The sequence below is a fragment of the Pan paniscus genome, chromosome 2 (assembly GCF_029289425.2).
Source record: "Pan paniscus chromosome 2, NHGRI_mPanPan1-v2.0_pri, whole genome shotgun sequence".
Taxonomy (NCBI): domain Eukaryota; kingdom Metazoa; phylum Chordata; class Mammalia; order Primates; family Hominidae; genus Pan; species Pan paniscus.
The window spans coordinates 149,177,898-149,203,737 of record NC_085926.1 but is presented as its reverse complement, the minus strand read 5'-3'; the positions used below and the strand labels follow the sequence as shown (position 1 = coordinate 149,203,737).

The 25,840-nt window shown below is 39.5% G+C and overlaps 2 protein-coding genes across 9 annotated transcripts in view; one reads left to right on the top strand and one right to left on the bottom strand.

The window, feature by feature from the left end:
* GPR87 (G protein-coupled receptor 87) overlaps positions 1-11,138 on the top strand; it is a 29,081-nt gene extending 17,943 nt beyond the window's left edge. Inside the window, exons 2-3 of the mRNA XM_003826462.5 lie at positions 5,012-5,143; positions 9,986-11,138. Coding sequence (XP_003826510.1) covers positions 5,110-5,143; positions 9,986-11,028 — 1,077 coding nt within the window. The 5' untranslated portion in view covers positions 5,012-5,109 and the 3' untranslated portion in view covers positions 11,029-11,138. The remainder of the gene's footprint in view (positions 1-5,011; positions 5,144-9,985) is intronic.
* MED12L (mediator complex subunit 12L) overlaps positions 1-25,840 on the bottom strand; it is a 349,139-nt gene that overhangs the window by 130,916 nt on the left and 192,383 nt on the right. The window lies entirely within an intron of this gene.

The window sequence follows — 25,840 nt, the reverse complement described above, 5'->3', positions numbered from 1 at the left end:
GGATCCAGGTCCTGGAACCAAGCCCTTTACTACCACTGAAGCAATCTTCCTTGCAACACCCTGCAAGTGCTGGGACATGCAGACAATGCAGAGCCACTGTAGTAAAAGCACACAGGGAGCCCTGAAGCTGAGGCACTGATCATTCAGAAAGACAGCAGGCAGGTAAGGCTCTGAGACAATTTAAAGGAAGGGCAAGCTATTGGAGCAAAAGTATCAGTCAAATGACTCCTGAGAGGGCAGCTGAGGCCACCAGCCACACAGCCATCTCAGCATAAACAAGGTGCAAGGATCCACCCCCCTCAACCTCCTTGTCCAGCCTATGAAGTGCTAAATAAATTCAACTGTGTACCTATGATATACAGCAGGAACTAAAACGACTTCAGCTCCACCCTGCGCAAGTACACAGGCTGCTTTGTAAACGTTCATCATTTTAACCTCGCAGTCAACCTATAATGGATGAGTCTTCATACCCATTTTATACAGGCAGAAATGGAGGGTTAGAAGCTAAAACCAACAGAGCTGGGGCTGTAATTCAGAGAATCAGAGAATCAAATCCTTGCTCTATACACTCCACCACGGTGCCACCATACTTGGCTAGAGGTCAAGGCAGGATTTTTTTTTTTTAATCCAAGCTGGAAAAAAAATTTTTTTTTGAGACAGTCTCACTCTGTCGCCCAGGCTGGAGTGCAATGGCATGACCTCGGCTCACTGCAAGGTCTCCCAGGTTCAAGCGATTCTCCTGCCTCAGCCTCCCGAACAGCTGGAACCACAGGTGCACGCTGCCATGCCCAGCTAATTTTTGTATTTTTAGTAGAGACAGGGTTTCACCATGTTGGCCACGCTGGTCTTGAACTCCTGACCTCAGTGATCCACCAGCCTCGGCCACCCAAAATGCTGGGATTACAGGCATGAGCCACCGCGCCTGGCCAGAACATTTTTAAATGCCAGACATTGAATGATATGCTTAAGAAAACCCTCCATTAATCCTTTATCTATCTCCACCTCCCGCCTTCTCTGTCTCCTTTCCGTCACAGGCATGTTCTTTTTTTGAAAGAGTTTTCTGAGATTGCTGCCTCCACTTCCTCACCTTACAATCATTATTCAACCCTCTGTCATTAGGCTTCTCTCCCCAAAACACCCTGGGCCCCCCAGCACGTGGAGCACTGGCAAAGATGAACAATGACCTTTTTGTTGCTGAATCCCATCCAGTGGCACTTTGCTGTCCTATGTCACTTGACTTCCCCCACAGGATAAAACCAGTCACAATTCCTCATTTCCTAAACTCTCTTTTTGGTTCACATGACATTATTATTATTTGGTAATCCTCCCAACTCTCTGGCCTCTCCTTCAGGCACTCCCCTCACCCTAAGACTGCTCCATTAAAAAGTCTACATTAGCTCTCTGCTATTCTCACTCCACTGTGTGGTTTTGGGTTTTTCGTTTGTTTGTTTTGAGACGGAGTCTCACCCTGTCATCCAGGCTGCAGTGCAGTGGCGTGATCTCAGCTCACTGCAACTTCCGCCTCCTGGGTTCAAGCAATTCTCCTACCTCAGCCTCCCTAGTAGCTGGGATTACAGGTGCACGCAACATCATCCGGCTAACTGTTGTATTTTTAGTAGAGATGGGGTTTCACCATGTTGGCCAGGCTTGTCTCAAACTCCTGACCTCAGGTAATCTACCCACCATGGCCTCCCAAAGTGCTGGGATTACAGGCGTGAGCCACCATGCATGGCCGACTGTGCAGTTTCATCTTGAACAATCTCATTCATTCCCACAGCTTCTTCTATCACCTATTTTCTATTGGCCTTAGATAGACATCACCAGCCAGGAGTACTTCTCCAAGCTCCAGACCTTTCTCTTTAATCATCTAGTAGACACCTCCACATGCATACTACACAGGCATCATGAAATCAACCAATCCAAAACTAAACTCCACTCATCCCAGTACGTGCTTGTCCTTTCATGGGTCCTACATCAGCGAAAGAGACTAAAATCTATAGTCAAATACCTGGGAGGCCTCCAACAATCTTCTAACCCTTTTCACCAGCATCATTCAGCCACAGATTCTTTAAGATGCCTCATATTTTGTCATATATCTCCATCTCTACATGCTGTCACCAGTTCCTCAGTAGACTACTATACCTTATCTTTGGCTACACTCAGCATTTCCATGTGCTCCTTTCTGATTCGACCTTGGGCAAACCTGCCACAACCTGGGCATCATAGTTGTCATGGAACCTCTGTAATCCTTGCTTCCCCTCAGTTCGGGTACACCTCTGTATCTTCACAGCATCCCAAACCTCTCATTCGATATTGAAATGGTCTATTTCTGGATTCTCAACTAGACTCTAAACTTGAGGACAGAAATGTACCTTTCTCTTCTTTATAAACTCCAGGGCCTGAAATATGAGCAGACTCTTAGTAAACGACCTTATGAAAGAGATCAGGTTATGGCTGGTACTGAAGAAGTAGCAGAGATTCCCAAGGTAGGGAGAGAGGGGAGAAAGGAGGCCATTCACAGGGCAGGAATGGGCATGAAGAAAAGTAGGGAATTAAACTCAGGCATATCGCTGACAGTCTGCAGTTTGGTTAAACCAGAGAGTTCCAATAAGAGTAACAAGATCTTGACTTTAATTTAGGCAAAGATTAATGGAAATAACAGAAGCAGAAACTGGCATTTATAAAGCACTTAACTTATAAATGTATATTCAATTTAACCTCATGAAGGAGGGATGCTAGATACTATAAAGTAGGTATTATTGTTCCCATGATTCAAAAGATTATGGGGCAAGCAGATTTCCCAAAAGTCTATTGTGATCTCTTAGTTACCAGAATTTAGCATGTTCTGACTTTCACATTCTGTGATCTTTAACACTACAAGAATAACTCCTTATCTTTAGTTAGTAATTATAATTCAAGAATTGCCTTACCATACAGTAACACAGGATTAAGGAGCAAAACAATAATATCTTTCATGCCCTCCACTCCTGCCCCCAACCCCAGCAGACACTAATCGACTTTCTGCCTCTACAGATTTGCCTTTCCTGGACATTTCACCTAAACACATGTAGTCGTTAGTTATCTGGCTTCTTTCTCATGCAAAACATTTTCACAGTTCATCTATACAATAGCTGTATTTCACTTATTTTTATTGAGTAATATTCCATCCTTTGCCTATACCACAGTTGACTCATCTACTCTCCAGTCAGCACTTGGCTTCTTTCTGCTTTTAACTATCATGAATAATGCTGTTATAAACAACTGCATACAAGTCATTGCATGGGCATAAGTTTTCATTTCTTGTGGCTAGATACCTAGAGGTAGAACTACTGGGTCATATGATACATTTGATTTTAACTTTTTAAGAAACTGCCAAACTCTTTCCAGAGTGGCTGTACCGTTTTAAATTCTTATCATCAGTGTATAAGGGGTCCTGTTTTCACCACCCTCAGCAACACTTGTTACTGTCTGTCTTTTTCAGATACAGCCATTCTGGTAGACGCAAGATGGTATACCACTGTGGTTCTCATTTGAATTTCCCTACTGACTAATGATGTTCAGTGTCTTTCCATGTGCTCTTGGTGAAATGTCTAGACAAATCTTTTGACCTTTTTTAAATTGGGTTCTGTTCTCCTTATTAAGAAGCTGTAAAAGTTCTTTGCATAGTCTAAATAGAAATCCTTTATGAGAAATATAACATGCAAATATTTTCTCCCAGTCTTCTCTCTCTATGTCCTGCTTATTGGCCAACTGCCTGCTCTCTCTCTCTTACTGCAACTGTCAGTGAGGAAGGTTACAGGAAGCCATCTGAAGAGGACAACCATACAACTTGAGAACAGAGAAACATAAAACTAAAAATGTGTTTATCAGGCAATTTCCTTGAAATGTTTCCATGAGAAACTGGATTCAAGCTTTTTAGGCTTACTGAAATCCAAAGATCATTATTATAAAGTCTAGAAAATTAACTGCGTCAGTCATTCTCCCCAGTAAACTTTAATAAATAAAAGAAAGTAGAGTTTTACCTCTTTGCCTTACATTAAAAAATAATGTGATGCTGGCACCCAAAAAGGAGGGATTCTGAGAGCCTTAATCATTGCCTATGCTGCATTAACCAAAAAACACTTTCTGACTTCTGCTGTGTACCACATACTGGAGCTGTTCAAGGTGACGTATGGATAGACTGTCTAAACTCTCAAAAGAGTGGATTCTGGGTGGAGAGCATCACTGAAAAATTAAAAACCATTTTTTCCATCTACTACCAAATCAAGTACCTTAGCTACATGTGATATTTGCAAACAGAAGAGAAGGACACACACAGGAACATAAAAAGAAATAATAACTGCCTCTCCACTTACTGCAAACTCTTACACCTACTCCTGCCTCCCACATGCCCTTTCCCTGCTATCTCAGCACATATGCAGGGACAAAAGTAACTGCTCACACCAGCCTCAAGTTTGCTTTGTGCTTGGACAGAATGAGGTTACTTGGGGTCTCTTTAAGCAACATCAGTGATGGGACCTGAAAGTCTCACATGGTTTTATTTCATGAGAAAGAGTATGACTTCCCCTAATGGTAAACTGTCCTATAAGCATATTTTACTTCAGCTGCACTTTCCAGAACAGTTCCCAGGAATTCTGCTTTCTATGGTCAATACGTGATAGAATCCAGAGAACAGGGAACAGACCCAGCTGCAGGGGAAGGGGTGGGGGAAATCATGTTTGATAATATCCAACATTGCACATACATATGGTCTCAGCTAACCTTTATTAAGATGTCGTGAAGAATGCAAAGCTCAGAAAAGTTAAGGTATGTAGCCAAAGTCACCCACAAGACATAACTCCCAGCAGGGAATTATGAAAGAGGGCAACTCTGTGTGGCCCAGGTGTTCATCTCCAAAGAGCACATGCTTTCTGAATCGTGGAGGCAATTGCTTTAACTGAAAAGACCAAAATGTTGTATTTTAAAATTCCTTCCCAGATGATTTTTTCCTCATTTTTCATTTTCTCCCCAGAAATCAAACCAGGAATAACCTATGCTGAACCCACGCCTCAATCGTCCCCAAGTGTTTCCTGACACGCATCTTTGCTTACAGTGCATCACAACTGAAGAATGGGGCTCAACTTGACGCTTGCAAAATTACCAAGTAAGCCATCGGAAGAGATACAAAGAAAATCTTACTTTATCGATGACTATTATTTCCACTGTTTGGGAATTTGGGGAGTTTAATGGTCAGAGAACCAACTAACAAAATAAACCAGCATTTAGCTTTGTGTTTCCTTATGTATAAAACAGCAAACATGCAGGACAGTATCGCTGAGATAAATTTAGCTTGCTATCATTTTGTTTTAAACTTTGTTTCATCTAGACATCATCTCTAAAATGACAAGTAGGATTAAATTAATAATATTTATGGAAGATTTTAAACACAAACTAAAATTACGTATTACTTTCCAGATTTAATAGTCTAAACCAAGGTTCATGAGGTTCCCCAAGAGGCCAGAGATAACATCTACCTAATCTACCGGGTAACTATTTAGAAAATGATCATACCTAAATACAAAAAATTAGCCAGGTGTGGTGGCGCACGTCTGTAGTACCTGCTACTCAGGAGGCTGAGGCACTAGAATCGCTCGAACCCAGCAGACAGAGGTTGCAGTGAGCTGAGATCGCACCACTGCACTCCAGCCTGGGTGACAGAGCAAGACTCTGTATCAGAAAAAAAAGGAAGAAAGGAAGAGAGGGAGGGAGAGAGGAAATAGAAAAGAAAAGAAAGGAGAGGAGAGGGGAGGAGGGGGGGGAGGGGAGGGGAGGGGAAAAGAAAAGAAAAGAAAAGAAAGAAGGAAGGAAGGAAGGAAGGAAAGAAGGAAAGAAAGAAAGACTGACCTAGGCAGCTGTGCCATGGTAGTGACACCCTATAATTTGAATGACTTTTATTATTTCATTCCCACCTGGCAGGTAGAGCAGTGACATATGTTGAGACTTTCATATTTTGTGCCAAGTGTCACGTCCCAGTGAACAATGATGTAGCTTCACCAAAGGCAAAAGTGGCAGATTCTTCCCTACTCTGTCATTCATAATGTGACTCTATTAACAAGAGAAATGGTAATTAAGCTTTATGTTATAGAATGCATACCTACTAAGTACTAGATACTGTAGTCAAAATGTTTGCAAAGCATTTAACTCTCAGAAGATCCAGCAAGACAGCTATGTATTCCATTTTACAGTTATTAAGAGGCTAAACCAGCATTGTCAAATAGAACTTTCTGCATTGATGAAAATTCCCTGTATCTGCACTGGCCAACACAGTAGCCAGATGTGGTTACCGGGAAACTTGAACATAGCTAGTATGACTGAGGAAATTAATTTTTAAAATTATGTTTAATTTAAATTTAAAAGTTTAAAGCCACATGTGGTTTGTGCTATATCTGGCTACAAAGCCCAAGCATTCCCCAACACACACACTCAGTCCTGTACACACACATGCACAAACCTATTCCCCCTGCAAAGACAGCCAAAGTTCCCTTACGTCCCAAACAAATACCACCCTCACACATGGCACAAAATAATTTACTATGGAACTAGTAAACTGAGTTATGTCACTGCATTTGTGAATTTAAAAGGAATTGGAATGAGAGTCAGAGAGAATACCAAAGTAGGTTTTACTCTCAATTATTGCTCTGTGTCAAGCCCTGCACTATACAATCCAGGGAATACCACCCTAGTAAACAAGAAGAAGGGATGGGGAAATCATGTTTGATAATATCCAACATTGCATGCACATATTGCGAGAAAACAGCCTTTACACTGTAAAACAGCTTCTAATTTTTCTTAACTGAATGACCAAGCTACTGTCAATTAAAGATGTTCCCTAACTTGGCCAAGTTCTTTACTGTCAGGGAAGAACAACATGATAAAACTGCCTGGGTGAAGAAAGCCATTCACTTTTACTGGTCAATATTCCTGAGTGGAAATATCATATAGAGAAATGCTTCTGAGTACACCTATACGTTTTGGAAATATTTAAGGCAATGATAGAGAATAAATGATGGGCATTAGCTGGCAAAAAAGAATGTGATATAAACTTAATTCTAAAAAACAAATTAATCACACGAAACTCTCAAAGTTAAGTTTTGAGCCTTCCAGAGCAACCAGATGAGTAATGGCTCATCTGCTTCTTACAAACCATTTTTTGTCTCTATTACCATATTGTTTCAGCAAATAACCCATAACAGGCTTTAACCACTAATTTGTTTAAGCTTTGTTGCCTAAATGTGAAATTTGTGAATGAAGTAATAACCAGGAGAGTAATAATATATATATATGTATATATGTATACACACACACACAACCTTTTTTGACATTCTGATTGGAGACTATCTTTAATAATAACCATAATTGTTAGGCAAAATCATCATCAAAACCATCATTTAATAAGAATGTGTTCATATAATTAAACTTTAAAATATTATAATGATATATGGAACTCATATCCCTAAGCAACACTGTGAAGTAGGGGTTCTTGCACTCCACGATAGGTATGCATAGCAGATCCCCAGGGAGCCAACACAAGCAGTTGAAATATTCCCTGCCAAGTATGCTGTAGCTCATGAACTAATATATTTGTATTTAAAACGATTTTGAAAAGCAATTCATAAGTAATTGTTACAAGGCACAGCCAGCACCTCAGGAGATGACATGGCTGCTCCTTTTCAGGCCGTGTCCCTCAGCTGGACCCTTTATTCTGATTTAAACTCACATGTCCTCTCTCTATTTCCCTAAGAGTTCTATCCCAGGTTAGATGAAAGTGACTGCTAATCATTTAATTGGGTAAATTAATTCAAGCAGACATCTTAACTCAGTTAAAGCCACACATCTTAAGAAGTTCCTAACGTCACTGATACTGATTTGGATCTTATGATGCAAAAACAGCCAAGACTACAACACGTCATTAAATCAAAATAGGCTTGAATGATACTGTACAAGGAAATATTACAAACTGGCAGCAGTGATATAGATGGCTGCTGAATCAGGCATTTTAACTTGTAAAGCTTAGTAATACTATGGGTCTCATAACAGGCTAGTCCAGATATAAATTACTAGCCTGTGTAAGGATAGTTAGGTCAGGGAAACCAGTTTTTAAAAACACTCACGGTAAGGAATAAAAGGGAAAGAATTAGGAAGAGCCTGCACTTAGATGTCAAGCAGCAATTTAGGAATCTGTTTTTGGATTTTAATCATCAAAACTTTCCTGTTTCTCTCCTCAAAGAAGGGAACCAAAACAGACACTAAACTGCCTGTGTGCAGGGCAGTGAGGGCTTAAATTCATGGTGTTATCTCTATAACAAAACCATTCCAAAACATAATTATAACTATAGTAAATATTATTAATTACAGGGAAGTAAAAATTCAGAAATGATCTTCCTTCTAACCTTACCTCCAAAAGGTGAATCTATAAATTAATTCCATTAGTTCAGGTTCCCCAAAAATAATGATGATAAAATGTGCTTAAATGGCCAAGAGATTTACTGGGGAAAATGGCTACCAGGGAAAATGGGGACAAGCAGAAGGCTGGCACAGCCTTCCAACCACTTGTGGGAGAAAGAAGGAAGGAAGATTGAGTAGGAACAGTGCAGTTTGAAGAAAGTTCAAAGAAAAGGTTTGAAGACTGGTAAGTACTCCTCCAGCCAAAGTCCTTTGTCAGAGAAACCCCTCCTCTTACAAAAACAGGTTTGTCTTGGTGTCCCTGCCATGCTCAATCACAGGCCTGGAGCAGTCCGCGGGAAGCGTGGCAGCAGCAAGAATGTGGTGGTGGATCCACAGCAGGAGCTACCTGTCCATCATGCTCCCCACAGTAGGAGACATGAGAGGCCCATGTCCATGGCTGCCACATAAGTCAAATGCTCATGACCCATTTCACTGATTACATGACGCAGTGATACGGTACAGGTCTTTAACAACAGAAACTAAAAATTCCAAAGAAGCAAAAGGTTTAAAAATTCCCACAATAAATACAATAGGTGTAACCTAGCCTTGTAAACAAAAAAAAATAGACCAGGTTGCAATTACTTTTAACAAGTTGTCCTCTTTGGCAATAAACTGTAAATCTGCAAAACTTAATAAGAATGAGAAAACAAAATCAGCATTTATCATTAGACTATACAAAAACACATTTGTGGATACTCCTGACTATACAAATGCATTTTAATGAAGAATTTACTAGATGACATGTAAATATATATAATAATCAGCAGTAACTTTACACCAGCCTGCAACTTAAATTCTACTAAGGTGAAAACAGATTTCAGAGAATCAGCAAGTCAGATCTGTAACTATCCAGGACTTTTTTTGTCTGTTCACTTTAGAAGACAGTAGATTTTCTTTTTATTTACAAAAAATGCCAAGACATTTTCTTTCTATTCCTATCAATGATCCCTAAAATATCTTAAGTACTATAAGAAAGTCACAGGCAAAAAATTCAAAATGACCCACTAGTTTTACAGCTTCTTAATTCTTAATGATTAAACAGCTTAAAACTGAGGCAAGGGAAGGGAAGATATATTCAAAGAGGGTGCCAAAGACTACACTGAATCAATAACCATGTGTTGGCTACTGTATTTTCTTGTTATAGAAAATTTCAATTTTCTGTCCACATTTTGTTGATTCTATTTGTAATGATATCAAACATGGGAGTAAGAATCGGAATAATTTACACTGGTATGTTTATTTTCAAAAGGCTGGCAAAGGGGATCAGAAATGGGACTTTTTACTCAAGGGTCCTGATATGAGGGAGGCAGGGTAGTGAGAGAAGGTCACTAATTCTTTGGCCACTCATAACATTAACAATGTGCTACCTTGACTCTGTAAATCATTGATGACATCTTTAAGTTCACCTGAAATAAAAAAAAGTTGGGTCTGTAAGGGAACCTAGTAGCCTGTGGGCATGCTTGCCAAGCACTGAAGTCCTATCTCCCCACTTCTCCTACAGATAACGAGCTGCACGGCCAAGAGAGTCACAATTCAGGCAACAGGAGCGACGGGCCAGGAAAGAACACCACCCTTCACAATGAATTTGACACGATTGTCTTGCCGGTGCTTTATCTCATTATATTTGTGGCAAGCATCTTGCTGAATGGTTTAGCAGTGTGGATCTTCTTCCACATTAGGAATAAAACCAGCTTCATATTCTATCTCAAAAACATAGTGGTTGCAGACCTCATAATGACGCTGACATTTCCATTTCGAATAGTCCATGATGCAGGATTTGGACCTTGGTACTTCAAGTTTATTCTCTGCAGATACACTTCAGTTTTGTTTTATGCAAACATGTATACTTCCATCGTGTTCCTTGGGCTGATAAGCATTGATCGCTATCTGAAGGTGGTCAAGCCATTTGGGGACTCTCGGATGTACAGCATAACCTTTACGAAGGTTTTATCTGTTTGTGTTTGGGTGATCATGGCTGTTTTGTCTTTGCCAAACATCATCCTAACAAATGGTCAGCCAACAGAGGACAATATCCATGACTGCTCGAAACTTAAAAGTCCTTTGGGGGTCAAATGGCATACGGCAGTCACCTACGTGAACAGCTGCTTGTTTGTGGCCGTGCTGGTGATTCTGATCGGATGTTACATAGCCATATCCAGGTACATCCACAAATCCAGCAGGCAATTCATAAGTCAGTCAAGCCGAAAGCGAAAACATAACCAGAGCATCAGGGTTGTTGTGGCTGTGTTTTTTACCTGCTTTCTACCATATCACTTGTGCAGAATTCCTTTTACTTTTAGTCACTTAGACAGGCTTTTAGATGAATCTGCACATAAAATCCTATATTACTGCAAAGAAATTACACTTTTCTTGTCTGCGTGTAATGTTTGCCTGGATCCAATAATTTACTTTTTCATGTGTAGGTCATTTTCAAGAAGGCTGTTCAAAAAATCAAATATCAGAACCAGGAGTGAAAGCATCAGATCACTGCAAAGTGTGAGAAGATCGGAAGTTCGCATATATTATGATTATACTGATGTGTAGGCCTTTTATTGTTTGTTGGAATCGATATGTACAAAGTGTAAATAAATGTTTCTTTTCATTATCCTTGCTTGAGCCCATCAAAAATATGAATTCAAAGAACTAAAATGATATGAAATGGGATCATAATTTGAAAGTAAGGAAAACATTAAAGCATAGCAAAGAGATAAACAAGAGGTAGCGTATGGGTGAATGGCAGGGTTAATGGCTGGAAGTCTGAGGAGCAGAGTGAAAGGGCAGAATGAGCCACAGCAATGTCCCTGCACTGTGGCCATCCTCCAGGAAAAGCTGCTGCTCTAAAGCCACTTTTGCAGAGCACAAAAAGTATAGAAAAGAGAATTATATCTGTCCTTGAAGTTCAAGGATAGGAAAAGAAACTACTACTTTCCATCTATAAACTAAGATCTTTGGCAGTCATCCCCTCATTCTCTGTGTGGGGATTTTTTTAAATTATTTTTTCCTTTACTCAACACTATAGAAATGAAGGTAGAGGGGTGTGGGGGGGTGTGTGTGTGTGTGTGTGTGTGTGTGTGTGTGTGTGTAAGGGCTTCATTTTAGGACCGTGTGTGTGTGTGTGTGTGTGTGTGTGTGTAAGGGCTTCATTTTAGGACCGTGTGTGTGTGTGTGTGTGTGTGTGTGTGTGTAAGGGCTTCATTTTAGGACCCTCTGTGTCCAGGTCAGAGCCCACCTTCAGGGCTCCAAAAGCAAGTAGGAATGAGCTGCGGAAATGCTTCTGCCTCCTCTCCGTGCTTCATGCCTCACCCCCACTCCTGTGATGCTCCTGTGATACTACCTTTCATTCCTCTGGGTAAGAGATTGCCTTCCAGCATCGTAAATGCCTCGTGGGAGACGCATTAACAGAGGAGGAGTGAAGGCATGTTTGCTGACTAAAAGAAGACGTTATGGTTAACAGTCAAACACATGTGAATAACACAGTACAATACTTCATTTAGAGTCTTGTAAACTGCAAAGTTCTAAGAAGCTCAAATGAGCAAAAATGAGAGCACAAGAATAACTTAGCTCAACAATGACTATCATTGTTAGGCAGAGGAAAAGAATTCAGGGACTACAAAGAATCTTACTCTAAGTGTCTAGTGTCTTACCCTATCTAAGTCAGTCAGGTTTAGCAGAGAGGTTAATGGCAAAGGGGTTAAAAGGATTATCTGAGGACTTCTATCAAAATATCTGTCCATCAAGATTCCAATTCTATAAATGCAATGGACACTGAAGTGCATGAATTTATATATACCTCAGTTGGTCATTTGCATAGCTATCGCCACCCCCAATTGTGTGTCACTGGCTAGATTAAGATAGTCATATTTTAGATCAGCTAATTAAGAAAAGGCAATTTGAAAGGCCAATTCTTTTCTCCACTTTCCCCAGAAAGTCACAGGTAAATTACAGCTTCCCTATATATACAGAGGAGGAGCAGACCAGCCTGACCAACATGGAGAAACCCCGTCTCTACTAAAAATACAAAATTAGCCGGGCGTGGTGGCGCATGCCTGTAATCCCATCTACTCGGAAGCCTGAGGCAGGAGAATTGCTTGAACCCGGGAGGTGGAGGTTGCAGTGAGCCAAGATCGTGCCATTGCATTCCAGCTTGGGCAACAAGAGCAAAATTCCATCTCAAAAAAAAGAGGAGGAGCAAGCTGCACACAGTGGCTCACACCTGTAATCCCAGCACTTAGGGAGGCCAAGGTCAGGAGCTCGAGACCAGCCTGACCAACATGGTGAAACCCCCCGTCTCTACTAAAAATACAAAAATTAGCTGGGCATGGTGGCACACACCTGTAATCCCAGCTACTTAGAAGGCTGAGGCAGGAGAATCTTTTGAACTCCAGATGGGGAGGTTGCAGTGAGCCAAGATCATGCCACTGCACTCCAGCCTGGACAAAAGAGCAAAACTCCATCAAAAAAAAAAAAAAAAAAGCAATATTATGGCTGGGAAAATACCTTCAGTACATGTCCTATCCTCTTCATCCTCTGTTTCTACCACACCACAGCTCCCAGTCAATAATCTCAAAAATGATATTATCTATTTTCGTGTTTATATAAGCTATTAAATGTATGACCTCTTTAACAGCATCAACTGGCTCCATTCAGCACTCTGGAGTTTAGCAAGTACTTCTCTATCCCATATCTCATTTAATCCTTTCATTCAGGCCTCAATTCTAAGAGGTCTTTAAAACATCTAAATCCCACTTTAATGTTTCTAAAATTAGACTGCTATATAGTTACTAGGCATGTTTAATGTGATAGTAGCTTTATTTCTCCTACATGACATTATTAAATCAATGGAATATCTTCAAACGTAGGCTAAAAACATAGAGAACATCATCCCTATTTTTTTAAAAGTCATATGACAAAAACCATCAATATCAAACTGCTTATATTTCATACCAATTCCCACGCTGTGGCATGAAAAATATTTATCCAGGCCAATGAAAAATGAATCATTTACATGAGCTAAATAACATCAATGGGAATAATACATGATGCTAGTGTCAGAAGTTACATAATACTCTATTAATATTGAAGAAAATAATTACATTTGATTGCTTTTTCAAAACTGGCTTTTGGGAATAATCTAAAATTTGAAATCCAAAATTTCTTACTTAGGGCTTTTGGATTACATTCAGTATTTCAGAATCTTCTCAGAAAGCAATAAATAGTGTATTTATTCTTCCTTTTATGCAGAAAAGAAACATATTCAGAGAATTTCCAAAAGGAAATTTTCCATTCTTCATAAAACTGACATTCAGAGAAACTGATCTTGTAGAAAATCTTTCAATGTGTGTGTTACTGACTGTTATATTCATTAAACCACTTCATAAATATTTTACCCTCAATTTGAAATTGTATAATAGTATTTTGTTTCTCAACCATCGTTTCAAGAGAATGGTGCCTAGGGGAATGCAGAAATTTAAATACTCACGTCAAAATTTTGTGTGTGTGCACACATGCAAACGAGAATAAATACAGCTTAAACATAAAAAAATGTAATGACCACCATAAGGAAATGTGACATACTAGAAAAAAACAAACAAAAACAAAAACAGAAAACAAGGACAAAATAAAGCGTAGGAACCATTCAAATCTTATAAAGACTGTACCCAGACTAAGCACCACAAGAAGCCAATTATCAATAAATACTAAGCACATGCCATATAAAAAGATACTGTGCTCAGCATGATACATAAAAGAATCTCTGGATACCCCTAAATGACTTCTAAAATTAAATACTTAAGAACAAACATTTTCGATTTTCAACATAATACAAGTATCATAGTAGATGCAGAATTCAGCACACTCCCCAGTCTTCCATCACCATCTAGTGGTAAAATTCACAAAACAGGTGAAGAAAATTCAATTTTTGTCCTATTTACAGCATTCGAATTCACAGTAACACAGCCTAGCACTTTGCTAAAGTTTTCCTTTAAACATCCTTATTAATGCTAATGTATACAAATGTGTATCCTGCAGCTGCCTAGTTCAGTGTAATATGGAAATGCTTGATGAGAATAATTAATGCTGTCAAGAAGTTTTGTTACAGATGTAAAAAAAAAAAAAACAAGGCTGTAATAACATGAATTTCATGGGAAAATGCTACAAATAGACTGTTCTTTCTAAATTAACTTATAGAAAAATTTTAAAAATGTATAATTTATAGTTTCAAAAGTATACAAAATCATCATTAGAACTGAATAGGGAGGAGTAAGACTATCAGTGTTAAATAAAATTTTCCATCAATTTATCAAGAAACTCCTAAGATTCATTTTGAATGCAACTTTCATTTTGAATACTCTTGAAGTTTTCTTATAAGCCACAATGAAAGGAAATCATCTAAAATTATAAAAATGATTTAAAAAAAGTCATCCTTAGAGACACACATCTCTTTTTCTCCTTAGTTGGAAACTCAAGATACAGAATTAAATTGGAAATTCCTTTCATTTCAGTTTAGGCAAACATTTTTAATAAAAGTAAACTGGCCAACTTCTCTTTGAATTATGTTAGAGTACGGTCGGAAGTGGTGGCTCATGCCTGTAATCCTAGCACTTTGGGAGGCCAAGGTGATCACAAGGTCAGGAGTTCAAGACCATCCTGGCCAACATGGTGAAACCCTGTCTCTACTAAAAGAATATAAAAATTAGCCAGGCATGGTGGCGTGCACCTGTAATCCCAGTTACTCAGGAGGTTGAAGCAGAATTGCTCAAACCCGGGTGAACCTGGGAGGCGGAGGTTGCAGTGATCCGAGATCGCACCACTGCACCCCAGCCCACGTGACAGAGCAAGACTCTGTCTTTAAAAAAAAAAAAAAAAAATGTTCGAGAATATTCAGTGGTTGTAGTCTGGGCAGACTCCCCAGCAACTCCTAGAATTGAACCATACATCTGATTTAATCAGCCTATGACAAGAATCTGCAAATAGATACTAGGTTCCCCAGGGTCTCCAAGTCTAGGTATAGGTTTAAATGTTACATGCAAGACTTTTCAACATTCTGGACACATTTACATAAATATATATGCAGACAAACACATAGCATGTATAATTGAGGCTAACAAGTTTAGCATAAAGAATGTAAATCAGCCCCTTAACCCATGATAGTTTTTAAAGTCTTAAAAAGCTATATACAATGCTTAAGATGGTTACTGCTAGCCTAAAGCAAAATCTCTTTCATAACACAGAAAGCCATCTGTCAATTACCCAACGATGAACTACCTCTATGTATTTTGCAAAAAACCTGAACCATATCATGTCTTTGAATAGTTCTTGACTTCTTCTCAGTATATAACTTATAATACAGGTGAATATCTTTTTCTATGCCTTATAGAATTGTCATGTTCCTTTGTAATTATGAGTCAACTTCCAACATTTTATCCTTTGTGCTTTCCACATCATGAAATATTTCAAAAATTCCTTAATTGTGAAGTTTCTTGTCAGCATCACTTACTCTGGGATAGCTCATCCATTCCCTGTAGATGTTAATAACTTTGCCTTCATTAAGTTCATCTAACAGCATATTATAGAGGTTTAACCTTCCCTTGGTTAGCTATTTCTTTTGTACTTCCATATGCCTGTGATTCAAATTTCACTTCCTATATTATCACTTTTCATTTCTCTCCTGAACTTTAATTTTTGTTGGTATACCCTCTTTCAAATATCTCTTTTTGTAAAATGTCATGGAGTTTATTATTGGCAAACAAGGAGGCAACACAACTACACACTTTGCTGCCACCTGTGCATGAACTGAATACCAGATGTGCAGTGACCAATCTCCAAGAGACTTTGAAAGAAGTGAGATGATTGGCCACTCCTGTATGTTATTTACATGATGAGCTGCGAACTGGAGAGCTATCAATTAAGTTTGTACTTTATGCAACTACTTACAGTTAATATAATGTGGTAACTAAAATTTGGACTGTGGCAGGGAGACTGGTATTATTTAACTAAATCATGATAACTCAAATATACGTCAGAACTGTGAAATCAAGGCCTGCCTGCAAGTGTATATGTAACCATAATCATAATTCAAAGGAAAAACAGAGAGAAAAATATATAATGACATGTAATGGAACATGTAAATGCTTAGGCAGAACTATTTGAAATAATGTCATTCATTCATTCAACATGAAGTGGTCAAATGCTTGGATCTATACATTTAATTATGTGAATTTTTAACAGATACAAATATTTGTGACCCAAACACAACTTATATCATTACCATTAGTGATGTGGATCTCCAAAATAAATAATTCTTGACAAGATTCCAAATAAAGTATTTAGTAGACAGTAGCTATATACTTGGAAAAATTAGGCTGGTGTCTATTAAACCAGAAAAAATACATTTATATGTAAAATAGACTTAAATTATAGGCTCAGATATTAATGAACAAGTTTTTCACCCATGGGAAAGTTAATGGGTCACTCCTATAAGCAGCATGGGACAATTCTTCACTGTGTAAGAACTGTGCCTCATACTTTGCATGCTATAAAGCATTCATGGTCCCAGCCACTGAACATAGGGACAACAAGAAAATATCCTGAAATCAACAAATACTCTCTGGGGCAGTAATGCCTACATTGAGAACCCTGATTTGGATTCCTGAGCCATTTGTGGAAAGATAGAAGAATATGACCAAGGTTTCAAGCAATATAGAATCCCAGATCTCTAGATATCAGCAGGTACCAACCAAATTTGGGAAGGGATAGAGTATTAATAAATAAAGGGTAAACTTTTTCTGGGTCGCTTCTATTAATCACAAAAATGGTAAAAAAAGAAAGCAATGATTTCTATAAAGTTTATTAAAAAGCTTCAATAGATGACTGCTTTGAAGTTTTGTACAAATGCTATTTGAAAGATAACTGTAGATATATAGATATACTTCCCATAGAAACCCCTAAAGCGGCAAGTTAAAAATAGTGATAATGATCAAATCTTACACAGTGCTCATCAGTCACTGTCCTACATGCTTTACTTTTTAATAAACCTTTAAATTGCCACAAGAACCTTATATAGTAGATATCCTATTACAGATGAAGAAACCGAGGCACACCTAGCTAGGAAGTGAAGTGATCGTGACAGGTTTTGAAGCTCCGGGGTCTGACTACAAAGGCCATGCTGTCACCAGGACTGCAATACTTTCTGTCTCCACCCCATCCAAGGAGGCCGCTTACCCTTGAACTCATTTAACAATACCATCATATACCCAGGCCCCTGAACTGAAAATCTGAGTGCCCCCTTTTCTTCATTCCCATTAACAACCTTTTACCAAATCCTGCCACTCCACCCCCAGAAATAGACAAGGCAGGTCTCTGCCCTGCCTGGCCTGGTACCCACTGTAGCTCAACCCCAGTGGTAGCAAGTCTGGTCTCATGGATAAGAAAGGATTTTGGAGGTAGGCAGACCTGTATCCCACCTCTTACTTTGTGCCATCTGAGAGAGGAAAAATAAACCAACTGCCATGATTTACATTGATGGCAACACTACTTGAGGTCTTGATTTTTCTGCTCCTTGCCAGTCTTTTGCATACTCTTTTCTAGAACTTTTAATATTGACTGATTATTTTCTAATAACATTAAAATACCTAATGTCTACTGAGCACTCCCTACATACCAGCACCCAACTTGTATTAACCCATTTAATCCCCAAAACAAACCCATAAGGAAGTACTAGCATTGCCCCTAATTAGAGATGAAGAAGTAACTTTCTAAGGCTTGGGTTGAAGCTGGGAAGCCCTCTCAACTAAAGCCTGAAAAAAACTGATTAATAAGCATAACAGACAATATCTAACTATGAGAACATTAGTTTAAGCCAATCAATCATACACTTTCGATCATTTTATTCCCTTATAATTATAAATTAGAATGGCTCGTGTAATTTATTGTCAAAACCAGGACACTTTTGAGAGTGAAAGTGTTACTTGCTAAGCTGGCACAGCAGGTTTCAACTGGGACTGTGTAGGCAAACAAGAATATATGCCCCTATGTTCACAATACATAGGAAAATATGTCTATGTTAGGATAGCATTACCTAATAAAACAAGCAGCTTAAGGAAAAAGAACTCCATGAATCCAGCCATTTCATCAATGAGAAGCTCCCCCTCCTGTGAAGCTTCTTCCATGGAGCTAACACAAACCGTGAACCCCTGGATGCTGGATTAGCAGCTATTTAACAAAAATCTCTCATGGATGCTTCCTACGAGCATGGAGAACAGTTTTCTGAGTTAGTGCCTATTGCTTGAAGTTTTTTGCTTAACACCACAAGAAGGAACACAGCCCATCCAATTTGAATATTTGCTTTTGCTTGCAGAAGGAATAAATAATTTAAATTCTAATTTATATTTTTTCTCTACTCCAAAGCAAAACTATCACAAATCTTTCCTAATACTATGGACTGGTAGGTACAAAATTTATGTTCTGTATTGATTTCAAGAGACCTTTAGAGACAGAAACCACATTTGCCTTTCCAAGGCACTGGTCTCCCTGCAGGCCACAACTAAATGAAAAGCTGATCAGGAGGTAGAGCCATGTGAGGGCACAGAGTACTCTAACTACAACAGTGGGGTCACAGGAAGTCTGTGATTCTCCTGAGAGAGACTGATGATTGCAAAGCCCAATCAAGTAGAAGGTGGGCTCTGAATAAATCCTCCTATCATAACCACACACCATCATACAACTCACCTCTCTTAGTTCATTCCTGCTGCTGTAACAAAATACTTTAAACTGGGTAATTTATAAACAACAGAAAGGTCTTGCTCACAGTCCTGAAAGCTGGGAAGTCCGAGATCAAGGAGCCAACGGATTCCATGTGAGGTGAGGACCTATTTCTCATGGATGGTGCCCTGTGTCCTTACATGGCGGAAGGTCAAAGGGCCTCTTTTATACAACCACTGATCCCATTCACAAGGGCTCTACCCTCATGGCCTAGTCACCTCCCAAAGGCCCCACCTCTTAATACCAACACATTGGGGATTAGATTTCAATATGTTTTTTTCTTTTATTTTTTTTTTATTTCAATAGGTTTTTGGGGGAACAGGTGGTGCTTGGTTACATGGAGAAGTTCTTTAGTGGTGATTTTTGAGATTTTGGTGCACCCATCACCCAAGCAGTGTACAATGTACCCAATGTGTAGTCTTTTATCCCTGGCTCCCCTCCCATCCTTTCCTGAGTGCCCAAAGACCACTGTATTATTCTTTTTTTTTCTTTGAGACAGAGTCTCGCTCTGTCACCCAGGCTGGAGTGCAGTGGCGCAATCTCTGCTCACTGCAAGCTCCGCCTCCTGGGTTCACGCCATTCTCGTCCTGCCTCAGCCTCCCAAGTAGCTGGGACTACAGGCACCCGCCACCACACCCGGCTAATTTTTTGTATTTTTTAGTAGAGACGGGGTTTCACCGTGTTAGCCAGGATGGTCTTGATCTCCTGACCTCGTGATCTGCCCATTTCAGCCTCCCAAAGTGCTGGGATTACAGGCGTGAGCCACCACGTCCGGCCAGTCCACTGTATTATTCTTATGCCTTTGTATCCTCATAGCTAAGCTCCCACTTATAAGTGAGAACATACGCTTGGTTTTCCATTCCTGAGTTACTTCATTAAGAATAACGATCTCTAACTCCATCCAGGTTACTGCAAATGCCATTATTTTGTTTCTTTTTATCAACAAATAAATATTAGAGGGACACAAACATTCAGACCATAACACCACCTCATGACCACTAAGAATTAGACAAGGGTAACCAGCACAGCTGTTCCTTAAATGGCTCATTCAAAGACTAAATATAAAATTCTGGGCTGGGCACAGTGGCTCACGCCTGTAATCCCAGCACTTTGGGAGGCCGAGGTGGGTGGATCACCTGAGGTCGGGAGTTCGAGACCAGCCTGACCAACATAGAGAAACCCTGTCACTACTAAAAATACAAAATTAGCCAGGTGTGGTGGTGCATGCCTGTAATCCCAACTACTTGGGAGGCTGAGGCAGGAGAATCACCAGAACCCGGGAGGCAGAGGTTGTGGTGAGCCGAGATCACGCCATTGCACTCCAGCCTGGGCAACAAGGGCGAAAACTCTGTCTCAAAAAGAAAAAAAAAAAAAAAAAAAACATAAAAAATTTGGCCTCACTGATTCTTCATTCTGATTAAACTAACTGGTCCACATATAATAGCCTAAGAATAACTGTTGTGCTCAAATTATTAATTATAAAGATATGCAGCTCTCTACAGCATTAATTGCCTAAAACCACTATTCTAGTCAGGCCACCAAGGAAATTAAATTACCAAGATAACCACACAACCCTCCCACAACCCAGAACTAAAAATAAGTGTGCTTAGCTAAAATCATTTGCTGGGCAGAGATGACTGATCTACATAATGTCAGGTGTGGCTTATTCTTTGGGTAGAAAAAAAACAAACAAAACTCTACATGTGATCACCCATAGCACTTCCTTTGATTTCAGTTAACCCTCAGTCAAGTTCCCTGAAAAGTCAACACCACAAATCTTTCCTTAAACTTGCTGAGGCCATGCTCCTCCCACACATTGTGGCAGGATGACAAGCAGCACTGTTTATCAGAACAACTGTGGGAAAGTTTATCTGACAAAAACGAAGTATGTTCCTACATTCATTAAGTTTCATTCCAGCTCACTCAGTGACTTCCCAAGGCCTGTTTTCCTAACTTGTTCTATCACTGTATTAAAAAGCTGAGCAGTTAGGGTACTGAGTAAATGAACTGTCTGATAAAGCGGCATGTCATCCTCTTAGTTACCTGTCCTAAGTTGAATCATTATGCAGGTCAGGGATTCAGACATCTACAAAAGGGATTCAAAAGTGTACAACTACAAGTGTTTAGATGATTTAATACACTTGGGATAATATTATTTAAAATATTCATAGTCATTGTTCTCAGATAATTTCCATTATCTCGTTTATCTTTACTTGCAGAACCAGAGCACGGAGTTGGAGAATATTCTCTGTCTTCCCCATATTTTGGTTACAGATATTCAATTAACAAATACTTCTGAGTATGTACTATGGTAGTGAACATCACGGGTACAAAACAAAGCCAGCAAGGACGGCTAGGCATGATACAGAAACACAGGCCACATCAGAAGAATAATGACAACACTGAGGTATTAGGGACATGTCTAAAGACGTGGTGAGTCTTGCAAGCAAATGGGAACAAAAGGAAGATAATCAGAGATGACACATTTGTGAGACCTCAAGGTGAAAAAGAAAATGCTTTCCTCTGCTTCCTCAGCATCTTTCCAAAAAAAATACTGAAAAGACAAAATACACATACAAAAGTTTTTGTTTTTGTAACAAAGTTCTAAATTCTGATTCTTTGCTAACATCAATCGAGATTCAGTCCTTCTGATTTTCAAGATTTAAACCCAATCTAATGCTAGCAATACAGAAAATCTGTTTGCACACTTCAACTAATTGGGATTAGACAATCAACCATGACTCAATGTTAGTATCCATACCAAAGTGAGGTTTTGTGAACTGCCTATAATACATGTACAAATTGCACCTATTAATTTTTTTTAAAACTGTTACTTCTTTCAATCTACCAGAAGGGGGTGATATTGTACCAGGCATTTGTTTCTCCATTGTAATTCTCAGATGAAGGCAAGTGCACAATTGCCAATGAAGTCCCATGTCCTGTCATTCATTGCAAGAGGTTTAACAAAAAGGCATTATTTTATAATGTGGTGACTTATCTCACATCTTAATGATATAATTTCTGCCCCCTTTCTCCACTACTCTAAATCAATAAGCTGGTAGAACTGAATGCTTCACATAGAGAAACATAAAAAGGCATGTCTGCATTCAATGTTTTCCTATCAGATTACATTTTTTCAAAACACTTTTTCAATTATTTTACTACAAAGCTCAAAAACTTTACAGCACACTAAATTAGGAAGTCCTGAGCGTGACATTTTGGATCCCCGACATTACGCGCTCCTCCACCTTTGCTGGCTTTCCTAACATTAAACCTTGGCTCACATCATTCTTTTAATACAGTACTAAGTTGACTTTCACCCCCATTCTACAAGTAAAAGAGCCATCCAACAAGAAGCATTTTGGATGCTAGTTCCTTCAGAGATCCTACAGAGGACAATTTCCAAATATGCTTCCTTTAAATATTTTGTACACTGTACTTTCATAAAATGTTTACACCGGGCCTTTACTAAAATCCTCTACATTCTTATGTCAACATCTTTCTCAACAACCAGTGGAATCCTTTCGGCAGCCATGCCCCCCAACACATACAAAACACACACACACAATTATAAATAACTTGCCAGCAAAACAAACAAACAAAAAAAACAACCAAAAAAAAACTAAATTATATAACCCAGCAAATATCTGCTATGGTTAAAATAAATTCATTGAAAATGTTCATATTTATCTGAAAATCCATCAATAGGTACTGATTAAACAAATTATGGAATACTACAAAGCTACGAAAAAGAATAAGGTCTATACAGGGCTCACATGAACAAGTCTCCAAGAGAGCAAGTGGGGATGAGGCCGGATGCGCTAGTGTCTTACTCACTATGCTCGATAAAGCAACCAGGGAAAGGCAGGGGAAGGGCAGTAACAATGAAGTTGTCTCTGTACTCACTTTAAAGAAAAATGATTTCAAAAGACATATGGTAACAATTATGCGTAGTTGAATTCCGGGGTAAGGAGCAAAATAGGACATTTATGGAATCAAAATGTAAGCCAGCCAGCTATTTATGCGCAGTCGATGACGGGCTGGATAGAAACTGACTGGAAACAGTTACAGACATATTTGGGGATTACGTGTGTTAAACTCATTCTATTTGTAGTATGAGTACACAAGGGATGTTTATATATAACCAGTCCTATTACTAATAAGGCAGAGTCCTGCCTGGAAATGGTATTGGAGAATGTGTGAGCACGTGGGGTGGGCTAGGGGTGGTTGTCATATCAGGGTTATGTTGAGGGCTCTGAGAAAAAGATTAGTCAGGAGGAAATCACAGTACTTTAATCTTAGGATTCCACAAAAGGAAATGGGAATTCAGAACTATTTAGCATAAATCAAAACACCACAGATAAAAGGAAAATATTAACTATTTTAGATTTTGTTTTTTAAAAGATTCTTGCACACAAGGACCAGGCCCTCTATTATTTTAATTATAATGTCGTTATTGGCTATGTTGTATTATGCCTGGTGTCTAGTGTTGAAAAGAGTCATTACCTATGTTGCTAAAAGTCATAATAAAATATCTTTTTATTTTTTATTTATTTATTTATTTTGAGACAGAGTCTCACTCTGTTGCCCAGGCTGAAGTACAGTGGCGCAATCTCAGCTCACTGCAACTTCCACCTCCCGGGTTCGAGTGATTCTCCTGCCTCAGCCTCCTGAGCAGCTGGGATCACAGGCGAACTCCACCATGCCCAGCTAACTTTTTTTTTTTTTTTTTTTGTATTTTTGGTAGAGATAGGGTTTCACCATGTCGGTCAGGCTGGTCTGGAGCTCCTGACCTTGTGACCTGCCTGCCTCGGCCTCCCAAAGTGCTGAGATTACATGTGTGAGCCACCGTGCCTAGCTTAAAATATCTAATTTCAAAAACATATGAAGATAGAATAAATATCGTTTGTCAAGCTAAAATATTTTTTCAAACATTAATACTTACTTCCAATTCTAATAAAGGAAAATGTGTACAAGCTAAACTGTGATTTAAGCATATCCACAAAATGTACAGCACAACCTAAAGACTACTTCAAAGTCCAGTCCTGCTACTTTCTAGCTTAGACAACTGTTAAATTTTCTGAGGCTCTATTTTCTTACTTGTGAAAAAAAGGAATAGTTACTTCTCCAAGGGTTGCCAGGTGTTTTGGCTGTGAAAAGATCTAGTAGGCACAGAGTACGCTTCAATCAAGTGTATGAGTATGTGCATTTGAGACGATCCAATCTTTCCAGATGAGCTTTCCTTTCAAGTGCCTAGCTGTCTGCCCCCTCCCCACCCCTCACCATCCTTGTACTGCTACGTGCCAATAAAACCACAGAACAGAGGTCACAAGCTGACTGCTCACAAGCCCAATACAGTGCACAGTCAGGTTTTGTTTTAGCCCACAGGGTATCAGGTCTACACTGGTTTGTAAGGTATTCGATTTAGACACCAACAAATGAAATCAGAGGAGACATATAAAGGCAGTAGCAGTGCACAGGCTCCAGGATCTGCCCAGCTCCAGCGACCTGATGTAACATCTCCATGCCTCAGTTTCCTTGTCTATTAAGAAAAAGGTGGGGAAGAAGTAGTAGACAGACCTACTTTACTCATGGAGCCATTGTGAGTAATCAAGCTAAAACACACAGAGTGTTTAGAACAGTACATGCAAATCAGCGTTTAATGTTCTGAAGACACTGGCCCATCCCAAGATGAGGCCCATGACTCTGGCAAGCTTCCAGACACAACTGACCCCCTGGGTGGGCCCCTTAGCTTTCCATTTCTCCATAATCCCTCTACTCCCAAGTGTCTTACACAGAGTCCAACCCATTTGTACCACCTGCCACGAGGGGACCACCTGTAGGGCTATCCTTTTGGCCTTGGACTTTGCAACTCCTGGCATTAAGAGGCAAGCAAGCAGCTCCAGTCAAAGAAATTATCATGTTCTCCCCAGTCATACTCAATAATATCTATGTGAAACACCCCACGGGGAAGTCAAGAAGCACAAAAGGGACCCGGAACAATTAATGGGTGTTTTTGAGACTGTCAGAGTAAACAGCATCTCCTGCAATAAATCAGGGAAGTCTTGAGAGTCGCAGCTTAGAGATACTGTTCCTGCCAAATCATCAATTTAATCAGCAAAATGTTTACATCTGGAGGACTCTGCAATGCGCCCTGGTAATAACCAGGCTCTAGCGGCTCCTCCTCACATCCACTTGTCCTTAAGTTTATTTACCTACCAGATCTCACTGCAGCTGAAGCTAACAAGCCTCTCTATGCACATCAGTATTCTTAGCCCCTCAATCAAAGCCTCAGTGAGGACTATTGGGGCCCGCTGGGGGTCTGAAGAAGAGTCCCTCTGGCAGGGAGAAATGGCGAACTTCTCTAAACAAGCTCTGTGTCTCACAGGTCTTTGCCAAGGATCAACAGTGACTAGTAAGTCTGTGAGACAGAAAGTAAGAAAATACTCTTCATAAGGGAAATAACTGTTTGGGTATGTGTCAGTCACTACTCCATCTCCAATGTCCAGAACACTGCCTCCTACGTAGCAAGTACATATAAAGCAACTAGAATAGTAACGGGCATGTCATAAGCCAGTTAAAATTATTATAACTAAAT